The sequence below is a fragment of the Leguminivora glycinivorella genome, chromosome 11 (assembly GCF_023078275.1).
Source record: "Leguminivora glycinivorella isolate SPB_JAAS2020 chromosome 11, LegGlyc_1.1, whole genome shotgun sequence".
In the NCBI taxonomy this organism is placed as follows: domain Eukaryota; kingdom Metazoa; phylum Arthropoda; class Insecta; order Lepidoptera; family Tortricidae; genus Leguminivora; species Leguminivora glycinivorella.
Genome location: NC_062981.1, coordinates 3159387 through 3183973, shown reverse-complemented (window position 1 = coordinate 3183973; position 24587 = coordinate 3159387). Strand labels below are relative to the sequence as shown.

General features: G+C 36.5%; 2 protein-coding genes across 2 annotated transcripts in view; both read right to left on the bottom strand.

Moving 5' to 3' along the window:
- LOC125231005 (S-adenosylmethionine decarboxylase proenzyme) overlaps positions 1-23004 on the bottom strand; it is a 45967-nt gene extending 22963 nt beyond the window's left edge. The window contains exons 1-2 of the mRNA XM_048136333.1: positions 22645-23004; positions 21816-21902 (exon numbers count right to left, since the gene is read on the bottom strand). Of these exons, the coding sequence (XP_047992290.1) occupies positions 21816-21902; positions 22645-22769 (212 nt within the window). The 5' untranslated portion in view covers positions 22770-23004. The remainder of the gene's footprint in view (positions 1-21815; positions 21903-22644) is intronic.
- Positions 23005-23632: 628 nt separating this feature from the next.
- Positions 23633-24461, bottom strand: LOC125231421. Its single transcript, XM_048136872.1, has 2 exons — positions 24076-24461; positions 23633-23992 (listed from the first exon to the last, which is right to left on the bottom strand). The coding sequence occupies exons 1-2, from the start codon at positions 24352-24354 to the stop codon at positions 23708-23710; spliced, it is 564 nt and encodes a 187-aa protein (XP_047992829.1). The 5' UTR covers positions 24355-24461; the 3' UTR covers positions 23633-23707.
- Positions 24462-24587: the final 126 nt, after the last annotated feature.

The following is a 24587-nucleotide window of genomic DNA, read 5'->3' as shown; positions in this document are numbered from 1 at the left end:
TTCCAGAAACTATCGATCCTCTGCATATGCTATGATGCAAAGGTAAAGGATTTATGACGTCCACTATGTAAGGATCCCAAAAAGGTAGTTTTAAGGATGATTTTTGATGCAAACACTTTGGAAGACACCTTTTGTTCATAACATTTATTTTATTTAAATGTCTTTGATACGATAGTCACCTACGATACGAGTATATGTAAAACGAACGACTTTTTCAGTGTTAGTATAGTGGTGAATGCTTAAGTATAACAATTTCAAAAATATCGGCAGTTTACGTCAAACGATTTCGACAAAAATGCATTTAACAAATTGTAAGACCGATTTATGATCTCATAGTGCCCCATGGACGATGTACGAAGGACTAATGAAAAATCCTTAGGAATCCTCACTCCCCATCAAACTTGAATGTACTAACCTAATTAAATAAACATATTTAGATTTAGGCATTACTTAGATTACGCATACGTAGTACTTAAGTATAAATATATCAGCTTTCAAACTTCAGAAAGCATTCTCCGGTGAGAAATGGCGCAGTACTCCAAAATGATCTACTATTAGCCTCTGCCGGGATGCAATTTAAACAACAGGTTGGAAGCAGGTTCGCAAGTTCGGTTTCATAGAAATTGTTAACGGTTTTCCTGTGGCTTGTTATTGCAGTTTCGGTGCAGAACATACCGAGAATTGATAGCACCAGTTATCTCTGATGGCCGTGAAACAATAAACAAGTGAATAATTGTATGTATTGTTGAGTAGCTTGAATAACTAGTATAAAATTAGCCATCGCTAAAGAGTCACTCTTTTCTAGTACCTAATTTTCCTTTAGTTAAACTAACTTAGAGTTATGTAAAACTAACGGTTACACACGTTCATTAGTATTCATAACTTTTTGGCCTTGAATTTGGAACAAGTCAATGTCGAAATTTTTGATCGTTTTTCAGGACGATGGTTAAACCAGTTTTTTGGTGATTCATAAAATTTGCACTGCTGAGCTGGTTCGACTCTAGACCATTTAAAATCTGAGCCACTCGTCTCATAGACGTGTTACAAGCTTACAAGCCTTCTTGAGTTTTATTTTCGATAAAGGGGTCAGCCCATTTGGGCAATTTGGGTCAAGTTCGGAGGGGAACAGCTCAGCACTAGCAGCTATGCTTTTTGCTACTGTGTTATTATGAATTGTGATCAAGTGTGTGATCAATTATAATGTAATTTATGAGAGCTGGTAGTATGTATTGTATGAAACCGTGGCCCAATAAGGGGTTGACTTGATGCAATTATACCGCAACTGAGACCTTATGTAACAATCTGAAAAACTTACTTTTTTTCGGAGTTTGTCGAGGTTGTGATATTTTATATGGGACAGTGCATTTCTTTAATCCAAGGCTTATCATGTTTAAGCGCTTTATTCTTAAGCCCCTTACAATGTCTTTCCGCATTGTCGATTATTGTCACTTGGCATGGCAACAAGGAGTAATAAATCACGGACAAAGGCCTTTACTGTCAATTGTACGACGATTATCGTCCGGGCGGCCGCGACGGTTTTTTGCAAGTTATTCGCATCATGGAATATACTCCACCGAAAAGATTTCAGATTCAGACGCAGAAGCACTTGCAACTGTTGCAGGTGTCCAATTGTCCATGGTAATTGCTTACCATTGGCGGGTCCGCAGTTCCCAATTTGTTTTTTAACTGTGTATAAAAATAACCAATTATCAAGAGCATTTGGGGTTGGTTTTCTTTACCATGTTCCCTTCGAGATTCATTTTCCAAAATAGTTGGAAAGATAACCCCGTGCTTATAACATTTTGGGCAAAGTCAACAGACACAACAACACATGATGAAAAGTGGTAAATGTCGCATCGCATAAGTGTTATGTACCTACTCATGTTGCGGACACATTAGTAGAACAGGGTGGCTCAAATACGCCTAGACAGCGACCCTGGGATGATAGATAGGCATCATAAAGATTGATTATATCATGTTAGGATAAGTGCTGAATTGGTCTAGATCCCTCTATGCCTAGACTTCAATAGGCTAATGGACAGCTCGTCGCGACTGGTATTTAGTGCTTCAAACTTGTTTAGTATTATGCAATGAGATAGTTCCGTTGCTGTGCCTACATGATATGATACTATGAGTGAGATGATACTGATGATTTTTGAAGGAACTTATTCTAATACCTACAACAGGGTCCCAGTTCTCGAAGTTACAATAAATTGTAACTTGTAGCTTCGAGAAATGGGCCCCTGGTCTAAAGTGAAGATTTGTTAGCCGTTAACTGCGTTTTGATCAGACGTGTGTAACACGTGTAGCGAGAATTACTGCAACTGCACGTTAAGCGAGGAAAACAAAAGTGATTGTATTGTTTGTTAGTAGACTCTGTGTGGAAAGAGGAGTCGTGAAATGTATGGAATTCAATACATTCTGGGACTCTTCTCCTTTTGCACAGACTATAAGCCGTAGATTAAGAGGACTTTCGTGTGAAAAACAGTGAAATCGCAACCGAGCGCTTGATCATACCGTGTGTGGTATCAAATTAAAGGGCTTTGCGAGTAGTTTACAAATATATATCACATTATTGGACTTTTTCTACTTGGTCTAACAAAATATGAGAAAATGTCCAAAAGTGGTAACAATTGTACCGGTGAAGGCTCGTTTTCAAAAAATTGCCAAAAATAAATAATAGCAATTTATAATCACTAAGACATACCAGCAATTTAAGTAAATTTTGCAGATTAAATAAGTACAAAAATTATTTCGATGTGATGTAGATTTTCAAAGAAATTGTCACTTAATTTTAGGTAATTTCTGAAAAAAATTGAATTCGTCTTAGCCTCGTTTACTCTTTTTAAAACCTTATAATCAAAATGTAGTCTGCGAAGTTTGTAGTACAGGGTATACGAATTATAAATTTACCTGTTTTAATAATCAAAATCGTCCAAATTTTACAAATAAGATCGACTAATTCAGCTCTATAAGTGAGTTTTTCTAAACGTGCATTAGAGAAAAAATCATAATTAATTTAGTGACTTGGTTTTCAAAAATCCAGTCTTATAAAAATCAAGATAATAAGATGCTCTAACTGAAATTTGAATTAAATAAATCTATTGGATAACGGAAAGTGTAGTATTTCACCGACTAAAACTATCAATTTTACAATATTTTGACGTTTTTTTTTGAAAGCAGCCTTAAGGCATCTGGAGGTTAATAATAAAACGATGTCCGTTGGTTGTAGACGTTGTAGTATTCAGATTCTCATGAAAGGAGGCACCCCGCTCGCGTGAAATTATGCGTGCTTGGCTCCAAGTCCTCCAACAGTTTCACGCAAACGTAGGACGTTTTGTTTACTTTAGGTAAAAGGTGCGAAGTTCAAGATTGCAGCGGACAGTGACGTCATTTGTTCGTCTCGTACATGGTATATCTTCTACAAGATTAGATTACTTATGTTTAAAAATAGGAATTCACTACGGTATAAAGAAACCTTAGGTATTATTGTATATTTTTATACTAGTAGTGTTTTTTTTCTTCTTCATAACATCTGAGCCGATCTTATGTTAAACCATAACATGTTTTATTTGTGTAAAGAAAATTAGTAAGGTACCGCTGGGCAAATCTCGTCTTGAGCCAAATGTAACTGGTCCATTTTTTTCATGTTTTACAATGTTTTCATTATTAAATAGAGTGTCCACCGGTTACCTATATTATATCTCTATACTATTACTCAACATCATAGTGTAATAATGGAAAAAATGGATCAGTTACAATTTAATGTGATTGTGCTTAATCACTCCAGTTAAGAAAAGCTCACTGACAGTGACAAACAAACAAATGGACACATAGTGGAGTACCTATAAAATAAAATAGCATTGGCTTAAGTTTTGAACGGAACCCCGAAATATTAAGATATTTGGGTGTATTTAAATTTGAATAAGGAGCTCTTTATTTTATTGCAAACCATACTATGTAAAGTATGTAACTACAATGGGAGGTGGTATCTCATATAGACCCAGTAGGCCTAGCACATGATGGCCGCGGGAGTATGTCGCCGCGAGATAGATGACACGTCTTTGTCTAATTGTATTAATGACATAAGGACAGGTAGTCTATCTCGCGGCGACATACTCTCGCGGCCATCATGTGCTAGGCCTGCTGGTGGGATGTAAGAAATGTCCTCATAACCCTAAGATATTAATTGATGAGCTTTAAATATGTGATCGCTCAAGTAGCGTGGTGAGTTATGAAATGTGACAGAAGTGCCCAGCAATCAATACCCATCATCTACCTGTATGCACTTGCAGCGGTGCAGCGCGCAGGCGCGCCGGCCTTGACCTTACAGGTAGGGTGAATAGTGGCTGTGATGTGAAACTTCCATGTATGCTGTTGATGCGGCAAATTGTGTGCAAATATTTTATCTGTCACATTTTCGTTTTCTTTCAACCCCTTATTTGCCATGAGTGACACTGAAATTTTAGTTTCATGTGCTTTGCCTACCCCTTTATGGGATGGGATACAGGCGTGATTTTATGTATGTAGGGTCGCTCACTCCGCGATTCTATCGCCGCGCTAAAAGTACATGCCGGGGGCCGCGAGTTCGCGGCCGATTCAGTGTTGACGACGTTCGCGCGGCGCAATAGGTATGAAATTTAGAATGGCAGCATTGCTGTGTGAATATCAAAGGGAGTGAGCCTTCTGTACTTGTATTATTATGTATACTGTGATTTAACATCGGGGAGAGATTTATAACTATATGTATTGTTTGCATTTTCTATTTATGACGCTATACTATTTCATAATATTTTTATTTTTCTGTCTTGGCAAGAATTAATTCCGGTGCGATGCTGTTATCTTGATCTGATGGCAGATTCAATGGTGCCAAACTTCAGTACAATTATAATCGTGAAGATTCCGACTACATCATTATTTATACGGTTATAAGAAAAATATACTATACTACAGCAGGACAAGCGTTGAGCTTTTTTACAAAACTTCGATAAAGATTTCGTACTGAAGAAGAATTTGTTTTTTTAAGTTTAAGTTACTAAGCACCCTTGGGAATTAATTATGGTCTGTACTTTATTCGCCCAAAATACCCACTAACTTGTGCCAGTTGTGCCCAAAATAAATTTCAGAGCCTTAAATAATAAATGAAAACATCTGAAAGCGAAAGCGGCGTTATTCCGAATTCCCTTAGTGAGGTCAAACTATAAATTATTTGATACTTTGTATGGCGACAGACTTTCATATGCCGAGTAAAACGTTCTAGTTGCCGCTGAAATACTATTTGCGTTGACAACTATGTGCAACACGAATATGTCACCGTTACATTATGTATGACTTTTTAGTCAAAGTAGCTTTGACGAGTGTAAGTATTTATTGTTAAAAGGGTTCTACTGGGTAAATTTCAAGAGCGGCCCAGGAATCTTCCATTACTGTAAGAATTTTATAATATTGTTATGAGTTGCGTCTAGAAGCTATATGTATATCAAACAAAACGGCTTTTTAAAATTGCTGTCAGAATTTAAAATACAAAGTATAGTATTTCTTAGTATCTAAATGAAGAAATGATCCCATAAGTAAAGTTCTTAAAACAAACTTCTCCCTTTCTATTTTGCGATCCTTAAAATAGGCTTCGGCCCACTCATTTCTTTGTTATATTTTTAACCAGGAAATCGATGGAACGTGGGCAAGGACGAATGTCGAGTTCTTCGAACGTTTGATCAAACATTTGAACCGTTAACACAATTAGCCAATAGCCAACCTTGATAGGACGAAATAAGCCTTAATTTAGACTAAGGTTATTTGGTCAAATATTTATATCTTGGACGTGATGCGGGTTCTTATGAGGAAACTTGGAAGAGTTTCTTCATTCTAAATATAAATCTAAGATATTTCTATAAATAATAACCTTAAGAGCTGAAGTTTTTCAAATAGAAAGTAAAAACTTTGGCAATTAAATTTCGTAGAAGTGTCTAAGCATTAACATGCCTACGACTAGGTGGATATAGGATTGTGTTGCCCTTAATAAGTATTAAATGAACTAAACTGCACATTCGATTAAATTTTAACCAGAATACCAGAAATGAAGTAGGTAAAGGCTAGATGACAAACTGATCACGTGCTTTATTAATAGGCTCAGAAAGTAGGTAACCAGGTCATTGGCCGAGTCATTACGGCTGATAAGCCTAGGTACGGACAATGGTCTGATAACAGTTTCTGCCCGATAGTTTACTAAAACCGATGTCAATTAATGTGTGGAAACACTCAGAGTTGATGTTTATATAGAATTTTTGGACAGGAGCGTCTCAAGGATGAGAACAAAGCGTTTATTGAGAATGTTCAGATATTTCTGATGGAGACTGGACAATCTTATCCAGAGACAGGGAACTAATTTGCCGGGTTGCTCCTCTCCTCTCTACAAAAAACTAGAATCGGGTACGTAACAAAACAAGTCGAAAAGATGTTGAGTTTCCACATAATCATTTTAGCCTGAAAACCCGACTCAAGTGGTTCGATTTTTAACCATACCTGAACCATTTAGCCTCCAAAACTAAATAGGTACGTTTTGACAACGTATTTTTAGATATCACAGACTATTTCAGACTTTTCCCAATATACAGACTGGAAAATAACAGTCGGTTTCATGGTTTTTTAACGGTTGTGTTCATGGTGTTTGTTTCGTGATACGAGCTTCGGCAAAAATAGACGGGGAATGTTGATATTATTGTTTTGATGCTGTGTTACTCTTTCGATTACGAAATCGTATGAGGGTATCTGCGATCAATTACCTTTTATAATTGATAAGAAGTAGTTTGAATTTAACTATAACAACGACTATTCAGAGATGATTCTCGTGGCTTCATAGTAAGTTGTCCACTGTCTGTATGAGATATGACTTACATATTCGCCCCTCAAAGATATAACGAAATCAGCTAGTAGGTTTATACTTTCTAGCTCTTACTCATATAATCCAGAAATCTTCAAATCAAAAGACGTTCACCTTTGATTGCACCTTCTGAGCGAGCTCCATCGTAGGCCACATCATTGTCTGCACACTTACGCATATAGTAAAAAAAAGCTTTACATGAGTAGCAGTGAACGTAACCTATAATCAAAGTGACCTGTTTCCTCTTGCATTTATCAGAGATTGCGGTGGTGCGCTCGCGGCGTGATCGGCCCGTGCAGAAATAGACGAGTGACATGAGTCATGACTCACGCCGTAGGAAGCGTTTGTTTACTAGCTATTAGCTATCGATCCTTATCCCACTCTGTACCTTTAGGTGTTTGAATAAATGTAAACGAAATCGTCCCTCAAAAGGCTCCTAAGCAACTTGAGGGTAAATGAAAATATTACACGACCAAATAAGTAGGTTAAAGACAGGTCGCTCAGTGACCGATCCACTTGGTTGTGTATTTGGTTAACCGATAAAAAATGTTGTGAAAATGTACAAATTATTTGTTAGGTACCTATATATTAAGTACCCAAAAGTACAGATATAGTGGCAGTCCGAAACCAGATTTTACCAGGTTAGGTTTTGATCTATTTCGGGCTAACTAATCCTTGGGCCGAAATCAGTAGAAACTGACAGTTTTAAATGAATAATTATTAGCTATAATTTCAGGTGGATGTTATACATTTAATTTATTGCATGTGGAGCATAAGGTAAGGATCCTTAAGGAACGGCACGAATGTGTTTTGAGTAAAAAGTTATTGTCCCAAGCTGGGACTTCCAACCTAATGAAATGGAAGCTTTTTCCAGTATGGATAACGTAGTATCTAAACTAAATCGTAGTAGGTACAAGAAGTTGAAAGATGATTATGTCTTATTTTGGCTTCCTTGGATGTACAATACAACTTAATAATTCTAAAATAATTTATCTCGACTTTATACACATTGTTTTACGTCTTCACAATAATCGATTGCGAAACACTTCCAACGCAATTCAGCTATCGGTGTCCGATTAGACGTGTAGCATTGAACCGAGTCATGTAAAGTCAGTCACCCTCACCCGGGCGGCCATTGGAGAGAGTGGCTGATAACAGCAAATCTTGAGGAAGTACCGCGTATAGAAGCTTCTGGATTTACATTGCCCTATATATTGTTCGATTGTGCAATAAATCTGGTGGTCGCGTTTATGTACCTACTGTACTTAGTCATAATAAAAAACCGGCCAAGAGCGTGTCGGGCCACGCTCAGTGTAGGGTTCCGTAGTTTTCCGTATTTTTCTCCAAAACTACTGAACCTATCAACTTCAAAATAATTTTCCTAGAAAGTCTTTATAAAGTTCTACTTTTGTGATTTTTTTCATAATTTTTAAACATATGGTTCAAAAGTTAGAGGGGGGGGGGACGCACTTTTTTTCCTTTAGGAGCCATTATTTCCGAAACTATTCATATTATCAAAAAACGATCTTAGTAAACCCTTATTCATTTTCAAATACCTATCTAACAATATATCACACGTTGGGGTTGGAATGAAATAAAATATCAGCCCCCACTTTACATGTAGGGGGGGTACCCTAATAAAACATTTTTTTCCATTTTTTATTTTTGCACTTTGTTGGCGTGATTGATATACATATTGGTACCAAATTTCAGCTTTCTAGTGCTAACGGTTACTGAGATTATCCGCGGACGGACGGACGGACGGACGGACGGACGGACGGACGGACGGACGGACGGACGGACGGACGGACAGACAGACATGGCGAAACTATAAGGGTTCCTAGTTGACTACGGAACCCTAAAAAGTCGGCGTAAGAGCGGTTTTGCACTATGACCGTTCCAAATCAGATTTCTTTCCTGCATTCTTCGGATCTTCGGATAGTGCGTAAATTACCATATAAATAGTTCTACGGCTACCACGGACCACATTTTCACGGGTTTGGATCGGAAGTAGTGCGACTGCGAAACTGCTCTTAAGGGCTCATTTACACGATGCGGAAACTTGCATGCGAGTGATGCGAGTTGATTCGAGTGCTAAAACATCCATACTATGTATAATATTATAAATGGGAAAGTGTGTGTCTCTTTGTTTGTCCGTCGTTCACGGCAAAACGGAGCGGCGAATTGTCGTGATTTTTAAGATACTTGAAGGGATGGAGAGTGACATAGGCTACTTTTTGTCTCTTTATAACGCGAGCGAAGCCGCAGACAAAAGCTAGTATGTATATAAAATCAACAATACAATCCGAAATGTAACTTAAAATCGGATCAAATCCACATACATTACAACGTGCTATTGCTTGAAGCCAGCCTATGTACTAAACTCTACGTCAGGTAAGGCAGCGTTCCCACTTATGCGTCGCGTGTCTCGGGGCGCGCAAAGGGCGTCCGCGCCACGCCACCTGAGTGTAATTCAAAAAGCGTCTCCTCAGTACATTTTGTATAGGAAGGACGTAAGGCGCGCCGCCAAGCGGCGCGGCGCGCGCCCCGCCGCCGCCACGCCACCTGGGGCGCGTCTTACGTCTTTCCTATACAAAATGTACTGAGGAGGCGTTTTTTGAATTACACTGAAGCGGCGTGGCGCGGACGCCCGTTGCGGGCCCCGAGACACGCGACGCTCTGGTGTGGCCGGTCACTAAGATCGATTGAACGCGACGCCTGTGGTATATACGGCGTGGCAACCCGACGTATAATACATAATATTTAGGCATATTACCCGCGCGGCGTCGAACCGTCCCCTTCGTGGTTCACTTGACACGTTTACTACACATAAAACAGTTGTTATGTGTACATATGTGGCATATAGAGGTCTACGGAATGCCATTTTGAGTAAAGCAAGAGAAACCTTTGAAAATGAGGCATCTGAAACAAGTTCTTTGCAAAACACTGACTGCACAGAAATTACTATCCCTGCCAAGTCAGATTGCATACAAGAACAGAATCCTGCAACTAATTTACAGGAGGATAAAAATGACAACATGACTAGTATAGAGAACATAACAAGTACACCAACAGAAAATCAAACACAACTCATTGACTTTTCTGGCTCACCAAACACCAGGTCCCCATTACCAACAATATTGAACAATATTATAAGCCTAGAAGAAAAGGAGCAGCAGTCAACAGAATTGCCCATACTAAGTCAACTTAACACGTCGTTGTCATTATTAATAGAAACTGACACCAGTACACCAAAAGGAGTTGATAAACAACCTATAGGATTGTCCCTGCAAAGTCCATGCGACTCGTCAATTTCATCGTCCCTTTCGTCATCTTTTTCGCAGGATGATACGCTTAGAGAGTCGGAATCCTCGACAGATATGATGAATCCAAGAACTTTAGCTTCAAATGTCCATCCAAACAGAAGTCTCCCGGATTTGAGTACTAGTATCCATAATATGCAAGTTTACGACGAGCTTGAAAAAGCAAAAGAAAATAATGTGATTCTCCAGGAAAAATTAGATATAGCTGAAAATGAAATTGCAATACAAGTATCAGAAAATTATGAACTTAAACGCAAAATAGACAAATACAAAAGAAAAATTAGCACTCTTCTAAAAGTATGTACCTCCGCACCGGGCAGTAATAAATCTATAAGAAACTCTACAAAGAAGTGTCTCAAAATAGCCAGGATGGTACCACAACTCAATATCACACAGACTACGCAAGACGAGACTCTCAACGAATCCAATCCCGAACCAGATATTCCAAATCCAGATCACGCCACCCTGCTTCTGTATGAAGAAAAGATATACGCCCTCACGGAGGAAATAAGCTTACTCCAATCGACTTTAACTGAAGCGCAATATAAAATAGAGGCTCTAACAACGGAACTTAAAATTTGGGAATCCTCGAGGACTCAAGGAAATATCAGAAAGAAAGTATACGAAGTTCCGGAAAATCTATCTTCGACTTCTGACATGCACCGCCCAAAAGTGTGCCTTATCAGTAGTTCCACAAATGGTATTCTAGAAATTGCAAAGCGACATCTACAGAATGCTTATTTTTGCCACTATAAGATCCCAAATGGCGGCATTACCCAACTGATGGAAAACATTGAGAACAAATTACAAAACTTCACACTATTAGACTTTGCAATTCTATTTATAGGAAATACGGACTTTGAATCGACCAAGGATTACGCCAAACTAGTAAACTTTATAAAAACCACGCTCAAAAAGGTACAACACACGAACATTATACTTTGCTTACCGACTTTTAAGTGCACAAACCAAGTGTGTTTGTTTAATACTCGCATAGATGATTTTAATTATAAACTGTATCATGACAATCTAGACAATAAGTATGCAATTATCTTGGATTCGAACATGTGTTTGTCGCTAGATCGTAATTATTACTCGCTTTATAGCCATACAACTAATCAAATTAACCGAAGAGGTATTGAACGCATTTTTGAATCCATTGAAAAACATGTTAATTTGGGGAACCTTTGGTCCCTGTCAAAAACTCAGGAGTACAATCTTATACAAGAAACTGAGGATATTGACTCGAAAAGTGGAAGTAGTAAAAGTAGAAGTAGTAAAAATAGTAAGCAAGCTACAGTAGCATCACCGAACCCAGAGACATTTTTTCGTCCATAACAAATGTAATGAATGTAATACTAGTACAAAATTCACAAATTGCAATTTATCAGATCAAATAAGTGACAATGTTCGATCGAATAGCAATGTAATTGTTAATCAGATATCTAGAGCCAGCGTAACTCTGCTACATCAGAATGTGTGTGGAATATTAAATAAAAATACTGAGTTTGAACTTTACCTTGAAGAGCAACAAAGTGATGTACAATTTGTATGCTTAAGCGAACATTTCTTAAATAAAAACTCAATCTCCTCTCTTAGCCTGAACAATTATAGTTTAGCCTCTTTCAACTTACGACCTATTAAAAAAAGGGGAGGCACCCTTATCATGAGTAAAGTTGGTAGAGAAACTGATGAAATAGAAATTTGTAAAAAATTATATTTGTCCGACGGTTTTGAGTTGTGTGGAGTGAGAGATATTGCTACTAATATTAATATTTTTTGTTGTTATAGAAGTCCGTACGATAATAACTTCGAACTGTTTATGAAACACTGTGAACGACTTTTAGAGTACCTTTTCAATAAGAAGGCCATAATTTGTGGCGATTTCAACATTGACATTTTGGCTGATACTAGACATCGTAATGACTTTTTGAATTTATTGAAATGTTACAACTTTCGACATCTTCTTGACGGGGTCACGTTCAAGCGGAACGATTCTCAGTCTTGTCTTGACAATTACTTGACAAATATTCCTGCAGAGTTGATCAGTGGTACTGAAATAGATCATAATGGGTTAGCTGATGGACATGCTGCGATTTTCTGTAGCCTTAATGTGGAAAATGCAAATAAAAGTAAAAAGCGAGATATTCCAGTGTTAGTGACAGAAAAAAGGAAATTTACCGTAAAAAACTTCCAAAACTTTAGACATAATATAAAGAAAATTAACTGGCGTCAAATGGGGATCAATGTATTTCTTAAGACTCTCAGTACACAGTTTCGTCAATCATTTAGGAAAAAGAAAATTAGGATTAGGCTCGACAAATCGCATTCCATTAAATGGGTGACCAGAGGAATAAAGACTTCAAGTAAAATGAAAAGAGTACTCACTAATGTTAATAAAGCTACTTGCGATAATTCGATTCTGGAATATAGAGCCAAGTACATTAACATTTATAGGAAGGTTTTGAGGTATTCTAAAAGGATCGCGGTTCAATCTGAAATTTCTAAGAACAAGCACTGTTCTAAAGGCATATGGGATGTAGTAAATAAGTATAGAAATAAATTAAGCCTTAACAGTAAAAAACAATTGTCCCTAAACATCAATAATAGTACTATAACAAATCCTAAAGATGTGGTTGATGCTTTTTCATCGCAGTTTGATCATGCGAAATCTCCGAGTACGGGTGATTTGAATGCTGCAGTTCGGTGCCTGTATTTAAATAATAAAAATAATGGGAACTACAATGATATCTCTTGGAAACCGTTTACCCCATCGGAGATAACAAAGACAGTACAGCACATGAAAAATAAAAAATCGTGCGGGCATGACGAAATGCCAATCTCAGTAGTTAAAAATTGCATAGAGATATTGGCTAAGCCACTCGCATGTTTTTTTAATAATTGCTATGATCTCGCTGTCTTTCCTGACCAACTAAAGGTAGCTAAAGTTCTCCCCGTTTACAAGAAAGGCAAAAAGGATGATCCAAAGAACTACCGGCCTATTGCACTCTTGCCAGTGCTCTCAAAGATTTTTGAAAAGTTAATCAAAACACGACTTTTGAGACACCTCCAGGATAGTAATGTAATAGACCCGCGACAATTCGGTTTCCAGAAGAATAAGGGAACATCCGATGCCGTAGATGCCCTAATAGATGACGTGATTACTAAATTACACGTTGGTAGAAGAGTTGTAGGTCTTTTCCTAGATTTGAGCTCTGCATTTGATACGGTCGATCATGTAATTCTTTTGGAAAAGCTTAAGTTTTATGGAATTAGGGGAAATGCATATCATCTCTTAGCCAGCTATCTTAAAAACAGGTACCAATATGTAGAAATTAGTAATTTTGAAATAAGTGGTGGTTGTAGAGTTGATACTCCGGTTAAATCAAAGCTGGTAAGGGTAAACAGAGGGGTACCGCAAGGTTCCATTTTGGGCCCAATACTTTTCCTAATATTTATAAATGACCTAGTCAACTATATGTCTACTGTAGTACCTTGTTGCTCCTTGATTGTATTTGCGGATGATACAAATGCGATTATATCTGCGGATAACATAGAGGAGCTAAATAGCATAACCAATAGTACTATTGCAGCCTTTACACATTGGTTTTCAAGTAACAACTTACGCCTGAACTCAGACAAAACCCACCTTATGCTGTTCAAACAAAATGCCAAAAAAGCTGATAAACTTGTTGTTACCATGGACCGGGTTTGCTTGAAAATTGTAGAGACCGTAAAATTTCTGGGAGTTTTCATAGATTCTGACTTAAGCTGGAAGCGAGAACTGGAGGCTATAGTCAATTCTATCCATTCTGCGTGTTACGCTCTTAGGAGCCTTAGAGATGTTTTAGGTTTGGATCAACTTAAATTAGTGTATTATGCTCTAGTTGAGTCCAGATTGCGCTATAGCATTAGGTTTTGGGGCAATAGTTATTTATATAATATCAACGGAGCCTTAGTTGCACAGAAAAAAGCTATTAGAGCAATGGTGCATCTTCCGTTTCTTAGCTCATGTAGAGAGCATTTTAAGAACATGGGTATTCTCACGGCTCCCAGTCTGTATGTTCTTATACTTCTTACACAGTTTGTTAAAAATAATTATAACAATTGTACAGCTGAAGAACTAGAGTCTCGCCTAGCTACAAGGACGAAGAACATTAGGCCCAACTTCTTTCCCAAACTTCAGGTTATAAAGCATTGTGCAAGACATCAGCAAGTGATTTTATTTAATAGGCTTCCTCCTAGTCTAAAAGTCATTACGGATTGGCTTACATTTAAGCGCAATCTAAAATCATTCTTATTGACTAGATGCTGCTATAGTGTTGAAGAAATATTTGATATTTGATAGGATATAAGTCGATAAAATTGTGATTGTTATTTAGTATTAATTCAAATGGTTTACTGTATTGTTATTTATTTATGTTGTATATAATGGAATTTCTGACACAATGATTGTATTGTTTGAAGAATAAATAAATGAATGAATGAATGTATACAAGTAAAAGTTACGACATTGTCAGCAGGGACAAAATTTTCTCGAATCTTTATTATGTATATAATGCCTACCTTTTTGCTTGAAAACGCCACTTGTAACTAAGCGATTTGTTAGTAAAAGTCGTGATCAGGAAAATGTATAGTGTTTCGTTTTATAAAAAAATTATATACTTACGACAAAAAGTCTGTCTAGTAAGTCTGGTTGGAAGAAAAGGGTTCAATGCCCTTGGCACCGCTCATTTTTATGCAAGTTAGGTTATGAAAATTCTTGAATTTTCACGTCGTCTCAAGTAGAAACGTCTGAGTACTCTACTTCAAATGTGTCTTTTCCTAGAAAAAAATCACTTTTGCACTAGTTTGCCAAACAATGTTTTGGTATACTCTTGGGTCGACTCGTTCGTTTTTCGTCATGATCCTAATAAATTTTTCCGATTCTGCTTTCGTCGGCCATTCCTCATTCGTCAACTAAGTCTGCTTTGCAGTCATTATCGTCGTTGACCATAATGAGTTGTTGGCCCTTTTCTTATTTCGACTCAATCGTTTTTCGTCATTTCGTATTTGGTCCGGGACTACGAAAAAACACGAAAAACAGTCACAAAAGACCATCGACGATCGTGACGAATAAAGAATGGCTGACGAATGCAGAATCGGACAAATTTAGGAACGAGACGACCCAAAAGTATATAGTTTTGCAGGAAAAGTTTCATTTGAAGTGGGAAATTCCTTCATACTGGTGTTGTTGTTTAGGACAAATACCGCATGGAAACGGTGTAGTTAAACCAACAAACAGAACGTGGAGATAATGATAAAGAGCGGTGAAGGAACATTCTTCACCGCTCTTTATCATTATCTACACGACATCCATCACATACCTTATCTTGCATGACGCATGACGTAACTTGACGTAATTTTACAGAAGCAAGCAAATGAAAATGAGTCCATTTTATATATATCTAAAATCTGAAGTATCTAAGAGCAACATGCTGAGATGAAACCATTTCTCATTTTTTTGTTTCTGTTAAAATGTGTAATTTGTCTTGTCTGTGTTAACGAAAAAAAATATTCATAAATATGCTGGTCATTACCTAAAGGAGTTGTTTTTTCTAGTCCTACAAGTTCAATAAAATTCGGCTCCTGAAAATACTGACAGAATTCATAGGCTGTCATTTTGCAATATTTTTGTTTTATATTCTATCGACTGGTGTATTCAAAATCTAGTCTTCAGTATATTTGAACACTTACTGCGTCATAATTTCGAATAAACAACGTCTTGATGGAAAGGCCTTGGATGTGGATTTGCGTCAAAACTCTTCTTAATAAAATAAATTAGAAATCGGCGAAAAGATGTATTTACAAAAAGGATGACAGTCGGGCTGTGAAGCTAGGTAACATATACATATGACTATGACACATTGTATCGATGGAAATGTGTTAAAAAATATCATCAACATTTTATGTACAGAGTGCAATGCCACTGAAATTTTAAACGATGTTTTTCGGATGTAAATAAACAATGAAAGAGGAAGCCTATTTTTAAACATTGATATTATGAATAATGATAATGTAAGTTATTGCGTGAGTGTACAAATAAAACGTTATCAAAAAACAATCGCACAAGTATTAACTTCCCTGAATGATAATTATCATGAATCACCAGTTTACTTTAATATACATGGATATAATATGTTAAACAGGAGAAAATAAACACTCTCATACATAAACTTCAAGAGTTTAGGTCAGAAACTTTTCACTGAGAGGAACATCGTCATTTAATATTTGACATTAATGATGACATTTCCGTGTCATAGCAAATGCTTCATCTGACCCATTCTGACCCTACCCAGAAAAATCCCATAATATAACAGTTACCTCTAGTAAAATTATAAGGCGAAAAGTCTGAGCAAAAACGTAGGTACTTAAAATTCACAATAAGAATTATCTTAAAGCACAAATTAATCACTTTAACTTCACGTGAAACCGCTGGGATCAACGATTCAGCCTCATATGAACTTGGCGAGATCTTAAGACCATCAGCAACTCTATTGTCAATATAAATAACTACTTATTACAATGTCAACATTCAATAGTACATTTCAGACGTGAAGTTTCGCAGATATACCGCATACGGCTTTCACTCTTGGCATCCTGCCAGCAACGTCACCGAATGCGTCTACCGCCGTACTCTACGTAGCAAATTACGTGCAAATTACGTAAACAGGTGACTGGGGACATGTAGGAATCAGCCGGTGCCAAAGGGATATACCTACTATGAGTAGCAGGTGGCTATTTACAGTATTTTGGCATTTCCTGAAGCTTGTCTAGTGCTATTTTTGAAACGCGTTTAGACGCTTTTACAACTTTAGACGCCAATAATTATATCTTTATCTAAGTGCCGCATTTCCCCAAAGTATTTTGCCATAACTCATTTGCTAAGTTACATTCATAATACACATTGACGATATTTCAGTTATGACAAAAATTAAACCTTCCTTAAATGACCTAAAGTTAAGCATAACATTAGTTACGTCCTACTGTATACGTAAACTTGTCTAATATTTATGTGGCAACGACGCCGGGACCAAAAACACTATTCGAGTATTTTTAAATCAAGATTTGCGTTACTTGGCATCGCGTCTATTTTTTTTTTAATATGATCCATAAAAAACAACAGTTATCATTAATAATCTGACAAAAACTTCTAGAATAGAATTCCGTTAAACCTTAAGATGTCCTTGGTGATCTAGTGGTTATTGCGACGCGTGATTTTTATCACCATTTGGCAATTTAGGAAGATGATAATGTTTATCGATGACCCTGCCCCGCTTGCCGCTGCATGGCAACAGATATTAGTCGATTAATGAGTGACATCACATCATTGCCATGCGTAGTTTACTATTGGCGATAACCTATAGTTTACGATAGCCTTGGAGGCACAGACGGGGATGCGCGTGTCAAGAATGACTTAATTGGATAGCGTTAACTATGTCGTTTTAGCTATGGAAAAATGTAACCGTGTAGTCATGAGAATACCTATGTGTCATCTGTGTAACATAGCGAAAACGCTGAGCTCAAGACTTATCGAAATTATGTGTTTAAAAGTGGAATATCGTACCTACTTAAATTGTACCTACCTTCGAAAATACAGAAGAACAGCTAATGTTTACATCAAGGACTTTAATATGTCATTCACTGGAATGCGGGGGCATGTGTATATATGTACAAAATTGCTAACCTCTAAAGGCAAGCTACTTTGCCAGAAGGCAATTTCGAGCAATTCTACCCTTGGACAATTTATTTTATTACTTTTGTAACTTTCAAATGGCTTCGTACAAGAAGGTCGAGAGGCAATTGTCGGGGTCACTTGATTGATAAATCAGTCGATTGAGACAGACATAATCTCTAAGGGGCCAAATCACCTAACTCTTTATTTTGGTTAGACAGACATATAGAAATCTTGGTAGGTTTATACGAGTTGTAGTTCATTTTAATGTTCACACATTAAAACATAAGGAATTTGACTTAAAGGTCTGCACGACACATTAGAAATTAAGCTGAAACAATCGCTGCGGATAGTTGATTGATACCCTAAAAAACTATATACATACAACGAGGTTTAGTTACCTCTGACCATACATTACATTTTTACATTTGCTAGCTAACATGTAATCAATTTGCAAGGACATCGAGCAAGGTTGTCTTCACAGATTGTGATCCGTTTAACCAATTTTGTTACAAGTGCCAATGTTTACAGCTTTATTACATCTGACACGTAAAGTCGGAACGTCTGTCTTGTCCTTAATACGTCTCAATTGCCGGTTATATAAATATAATGCTGGTTTAATGGATAAATTGGCGGTTAAAAAAAAAGAATACGACTGACAGCCGGAAAGTTACTGTTATATACGTGACGTTTTTAAGTTAAAGGTACCACTGTCGCTTACCACAAGAACGAAATTTGCTAGTATCTTTATAGGATATTGGAGCGTTCTTATGCTCAAGCTACAATGTGGTACCTTTTGGTTGAGAATGGCAGATATTGTTATGGACATGCTAATAAATTCTAGTTAGATATTTGTTTTTGCGTTTGCTGTTGCTATCCGGCCTTTGCATTTGTTGACATAGAAGTTAGTTTAGGTATATTGCAAATGTAGGTACCTACGTTTTGTAGTAGGTACTATCTAACGATACCTTGTAACTTGGTAGAGTGTCGAGTAGCGTCAAAAGCTAAAATTTAATCACAAATCAACGATAAGTTTTGTTTTATTTCGGCCAGTGACTGAATAAGCGGATCTTCACTTATCTAGCACAAAAAGTTATCCTTGAACTAAATATTTTACAGCATGTTTTTGTTACATAACCACTGTAACCAGTAAAGCTGAACTGATTATTAAGTACTTAGACAAATATTAAACCAATCATACAAGAATCGCATTATGGTTTTTTATTTAGTTATATTTTATGCTCCTTTTAACCAATTAAAAAGCGTTGACATGAAGACGTCGATAGGTTATCTATGAAAAATTTCTTGTTAAATTAAACGCACTAATATTTTATTCAAATAGATAAACAATAAAAAAACATCAAACAGATCCTCCATATTTTATCACCAAGATACACGCAAAGGCAATTAAAACGAGTCACTTAAAGGGGGAAAAGTTTCCACGAAGCACCTACGTATTTCCATATATGTAATATTTGCCGCGTGGAAAACAAGTAGGCACGACTTACGTAGTGCGATTTTGCCAGTTCCTAAAACTATTCCATTGGCAGAATAGTTGAATAGTTAGATAACATAAGGGTCAAGCCAGTATGCTTATCTTTACGTAGGTACGTTGTTAATACTATACATAATAGGTAACTCTGACGTAGGTAATTTCAGTCACATAGAATATACATAAATTGACTACAGCCTAGCAAAATAAAGAAGAAATTAAAAAGTTGCTATATTGTAGTGTCTTTCCTTTCAAATCAATATAAGTATTTAAGAAAATGGGATGATACTACTATGTTGCCACTTAATAATTTCTTCTATACTCTGTCAAACAAGTCTGTCAGTAAATAAGAATAAAGAAAACTATATGCATCCTTTTCTTTAGGGTGCTAGAGAAAAGGATACCTATAGTTTTCTTTGTCCTTATTTACTGACAGACTTGTTTGAGAGAGTCTATATTTTGAGAGGCTGTATGTATGAGCTCAAATACCTTCATCCTTAGTGCGTTTTACTTCATGCTACAGTTGTGTCATAAATATCTTCTCAAGGCAAATAGGACATTTTTTTTTATAAATACAGTTTTGTACTCAGTTACATGTACATGTACTCAGTTAAGGCGTTATTCCTTTTAACAGTTCACATACAAAGTTCGTGATAGTTTATATTATCTAATGTTGACGCGTGCCTATTAGTAAACATCGTTATAATCGATAGCTTATCTTTATGAACATTTAAGTTCATTTACTTTAATTAATTCATAGGATAATATTAACATTTGAGTGAAGTAAGAGTTTCCTATTGCAATACAGGAGTACTATGGAAACTTAACCGTTTTTTTCAGATAGAATATGTAATAAAATACTAATTAGTCTTTAATTGGTGCCTTAAAAATGTTGATTTAAAGTATTTTTTAGCTTAATATTAATATTATAATTGGGCATTGCTTCATTGTTATCATACCAATTTATTGTTGCGAACTGCCACTGCCATCCAATGATAACTAATTATGATATACTTTAGGTACTTGACAAGTCAACAAAAAATTGAGTTAAATTAAAACAAGATTATTATTTTTTTTTTATTTTTTTTTTTATTTTATTGCTTTATTATGACATATTATTATTGGTTTACTTTTTAATTTGATGATTATTATTGTTTGTATCAATTATTTTCTTATTATTATGTTGTGACGATCTTTTTGTGAATTGGTGCTATTTTTAAGTTAAAATAACATGTAATTTTCATCAAGAAATAAATAAAAAATAAAAAATAAATAAAAAAATAAAATATTTATTAGGTTTAACTCCATAACAATTAATTATTTTATTACAACTTATTTTGTGTAGATTTATTGGAGATATCTGAAGAGGGGTATCTGACCTGACCACTTAACAGTTAGAAAAACAATTTTATTCATCCATACTAATATTATAAATGGGAAACTGTGTGTGTCTGTTTGTTTGTCCGTCTTTCACGGCAAAACGGAGCGACGAATTGACGCGTTTTTTAAAGTGGAGATAGTTGAAGGGATGGAGAGTGACATAGGCTACTTATTGTGTCTTTCTTACCCCCCACTTCCCTAAAATGGGGGGGGGGGAAGTTTGTATGGATAATTCCGCAATTTTCGAATTTAACACGAGCGAAGCTGCGGGCAAAAGCTAGTAGTGATATAAACGAGATAAGCAGATCCTTTTGAGTGGAACTTTCATAATGCTTATCTTGTTGGTACTCGTGTTTTACTCATGGTAATACATTTAGATCAATAGAGATAACTGGTATGCTAAACCAGCAAAAACTAGAATTATCAATTAAAATCCTTCCTTCTTCCTCGTTCCCTCAATGCTGAGGATCGCGACCACATGTAGCGTGTCTCCATTGAACGCGGTCATAAGCCATGTGGACTGCACGGTATAGGCTGCCGCCAGTCGACTTCCTCACACAGTCAGACCATCTCTTACGAGCCCCACCCCAAGCGCGTTTACCATTCATTTGCCCCAAGATACACTTCTCCATATTATGCATTGGTGATCTCATGATGTGACCGAAAAATCTAAGGGTTCGCTCCTGGCATATTTTGGAGAGGCGTGTGGTGATATTAAGTTCTTCCAAAATAAAAATAAATCAATTAAAATATGTGTGGCTTAACTTCAAACTTGGGTAAATCCATAGTAAATGTTGAAAAAACATATTCTGCTAGTAGTAAACTACCAGAATTATCAACTAATTATCAAATAAATTTGTAATTTAATTAAGAAAAAAACTTAGAAAAGCCTGAAGCATGTGAGTTTAATTCTGTAAAATTATATGAAACACCCGATAATACATACATGTTAAACATTTCCCTTACTTAACAAAAGTTCTTAGTCTGTAGAGATAAATTGAGAAGCAGAACTACAATAACACTAACCTGAGGACATAGGCGTCGACTTGCTCGCTCTGTGTGAAAGAGATGATCTCGCACCGTACAATCTTGAGCACATTCTCCCATTGTTGGCTGCAGGGAAAATACCATAGATAAATTACATGTTTAGATTCTAATGCTGTAATCAAATAAATTAACTTAGAATTTATTATCTTAAAATCACATACAAAATATAACACAATATGAACTACTGTTACAGTAGTAAGATAAGTAATGAAAATAACAGTTACTAATCTTATTACAAATTCCTTTTTACAGATTTGCTGTGAATTAAAAATTCAAAGTGACCCTCTACCTGATGTTATCAACATGTATGTATGTATAGGTTAAGTCTGCTTTGTTACTACCGATAAATCAAGCATGCTAGAAAACATGCATCCAAAACTAAGTCTCATTATAAATCGAATTCCGCTAATCTAAATGCAACATACAGCTTGTTTATAAATAACGAGAAAGCATCTGTTGGGGTTCTAATCAGGGGAAAATATTTTTGAACATCGCGGCATCGGCGCTGGTGGCCATTGGCCAGCGGAGCGACCAACTGCCGCGTCCGACAACAGCTGATTCCAGAACGTTCCACTACATTTTTTTATAAACACACTCATTTAGTGGCAGAATATATCAAAAAATACAATGTAATCTAAAAACTTCCCTCGTAAATTAACATCCAAGTTACTGTTACGATTCAGCTATTGAATCGACTAAGCACAAGTAACAAAATGCCGGTAACCTATACGAACCATTTAAACATTGCGATAAAGTTAACAAAAGTTTTATTTTATCATTTCCCTTTTTATTGCTAAGTGAAACTTACCGTGTAATTTTTCTCAAATCTGCATTTTTAGCCGGTGTAAACCAAATTTCTATTAGCTTTTCAACACCTTCAAAGAATTGATCATTATTAATTTGGTTACTTGATATTATTTCCTTTTCAGCCATAGCGACAGATTATTCCCTTTATTTTTGATTGATAAATAGAGAATTTTATTCCCACTGAGTTTTGAAAGACGACTTCGGGCACAACCACAAAGAAGAAATGTCGGAAGTTGACTGACTGAACGAAACAAAATTATTGGCAAAATGCAGGTGAAAGAGGAGACGGAGCACGAACTTCTCTTTCTACAGAACGAGCGAGTCGGCGCACGGCGCGGGTGCGTTCGGAATAGCGACAAATAGATGCTTCTCTTCTTTATATAGCCTAGTCTATGGTAGGTTTGATAAGAAAGTAAAGTTAAGCTATTTTTTAAAACGCTTTGAAGAAAAATGTAATCATGAAAATTAACATTAATTACAATAACTAAGAGAAAAAAATCAAATTGCCACAAAATTAGTTAACTTGCGGTTAATTGTATATTATATAATTAACAAATGTACATATTAGTTTTGGCGTTTTTGATATCTCGAATAGGTTGTGAAATTTCAAATTCCAATCAGCAGCCCAGCCCATCCAAAGAGCATTGAATCACTACGTTTTAAGCCCATCTTCAAAACAGAAGCCTGAAAATTCTCTATACATATTCCTCACGGGTTATGAAACTACACAGTACACATGCGCGGATCCAGGAGGGGGGGGGGTCATGGGGGTCATGACCCCCCCTGGAGCTTAAGTTGGCCATACAAATAGACCACGTGACCCCCTGGGGCACCGGACCTTTACCACGTGACCCCCCCCTGGGCACGAAGCTGGATCCGCGCTTGACAATACACAGAATACAAGCAAATAAAAGCGTATCCCATCTACAATGTCAGATTTTAAAGATCATAATGAGAGCTGTCCTGGGTTGCCTGGTACAAACAATAAATTTGTGACAAACAGTTTATTACAAATTTTAATAATTGAAATAGATTGAGAAAGCGCATAGGCTTTAATATGCATGTCATAAGCATTCAAAAGTTCCAACTAATTTATGAAGTTCTCCATCATCCACTTTCCGAATCGGTTTGAATTTAGGCTTTAATACAGGTATTTTAGGCGGTGTATCTATGTCAGTCTCTTCTTCAAAGAAGTCTTCAATATTTGGTTCTGCATCCCGTTTAACAGAACTAGTACTGCTTGAGGGCCGCACATCTCTCCTTGTCTTTTGGTCATCTATACTGGCATTTAGTTCTATAAGATCCTTGTACATTCTATCATTTATGTGGAAGTTCAGCTTTTTTGTCATCTGGAACAGAACAAGATGTTAAAATCTCTCTGGACATTAGAGGCATTACAACAATCCAACCATTGATAATTGGGTACACTTACCTTGGTACATATTTCTGTTTTACTTTCACTGAAATCTTTTGAAGACAAGGGTGGTGGAAGAGAATGTTTAACTCCAGATAGATAATTAGCTAATAATTCACTCGAACATAGCGTTGGTTGATCCAATTCCTTTGTAATTTGTACTGTAGAAGGTTCATCTGTGGATGGTGTATTCTCGACGTTGTGTAGCACTTTCACACGCGCGGCAGGCTTAACCTTATGTTCCGCGTTCCTGACAAGTGTTTTCTTTACTTTTGGATCAACACCACACCTTTTCATTGCAAATACAAAACAATTTATCAGCTAATGTTTCAAGATTATCATTTAAATCCGTAATTTGCAACAGTCTTGTTTTGAATGTTTTGTTTGTTTGAGTTGACATTTCGTTATGGTTGCGTTCGGTTCCAAGAAATACAAAAAATATCGACCAGAGACAATCACGTTCTGAAATTACCCGACGTCAAGGGGATTCACTGAAACATCAAGACAACTCAAATCTGTCAACATTGACA

What these genes read in the sequence shown, in the direction of transcription:
- LOC125231421 (XM_048136872.1), bottom strand. Translation starts at nt 24,354, where the DNA reads ATGAAAAGGTGTGGTGTTGATCCAAAAGTAAAGAAAACACTTGTCAGG. An exon ending in AAACAGAAATATGTACCAAG is followed by an intron (nt 23,993 to 24,075) that starts GTAAGTGTACCC and finishes GTTCTGTTCCAG; the next exon opens with ATGACAAAAAAGCTGAACTT.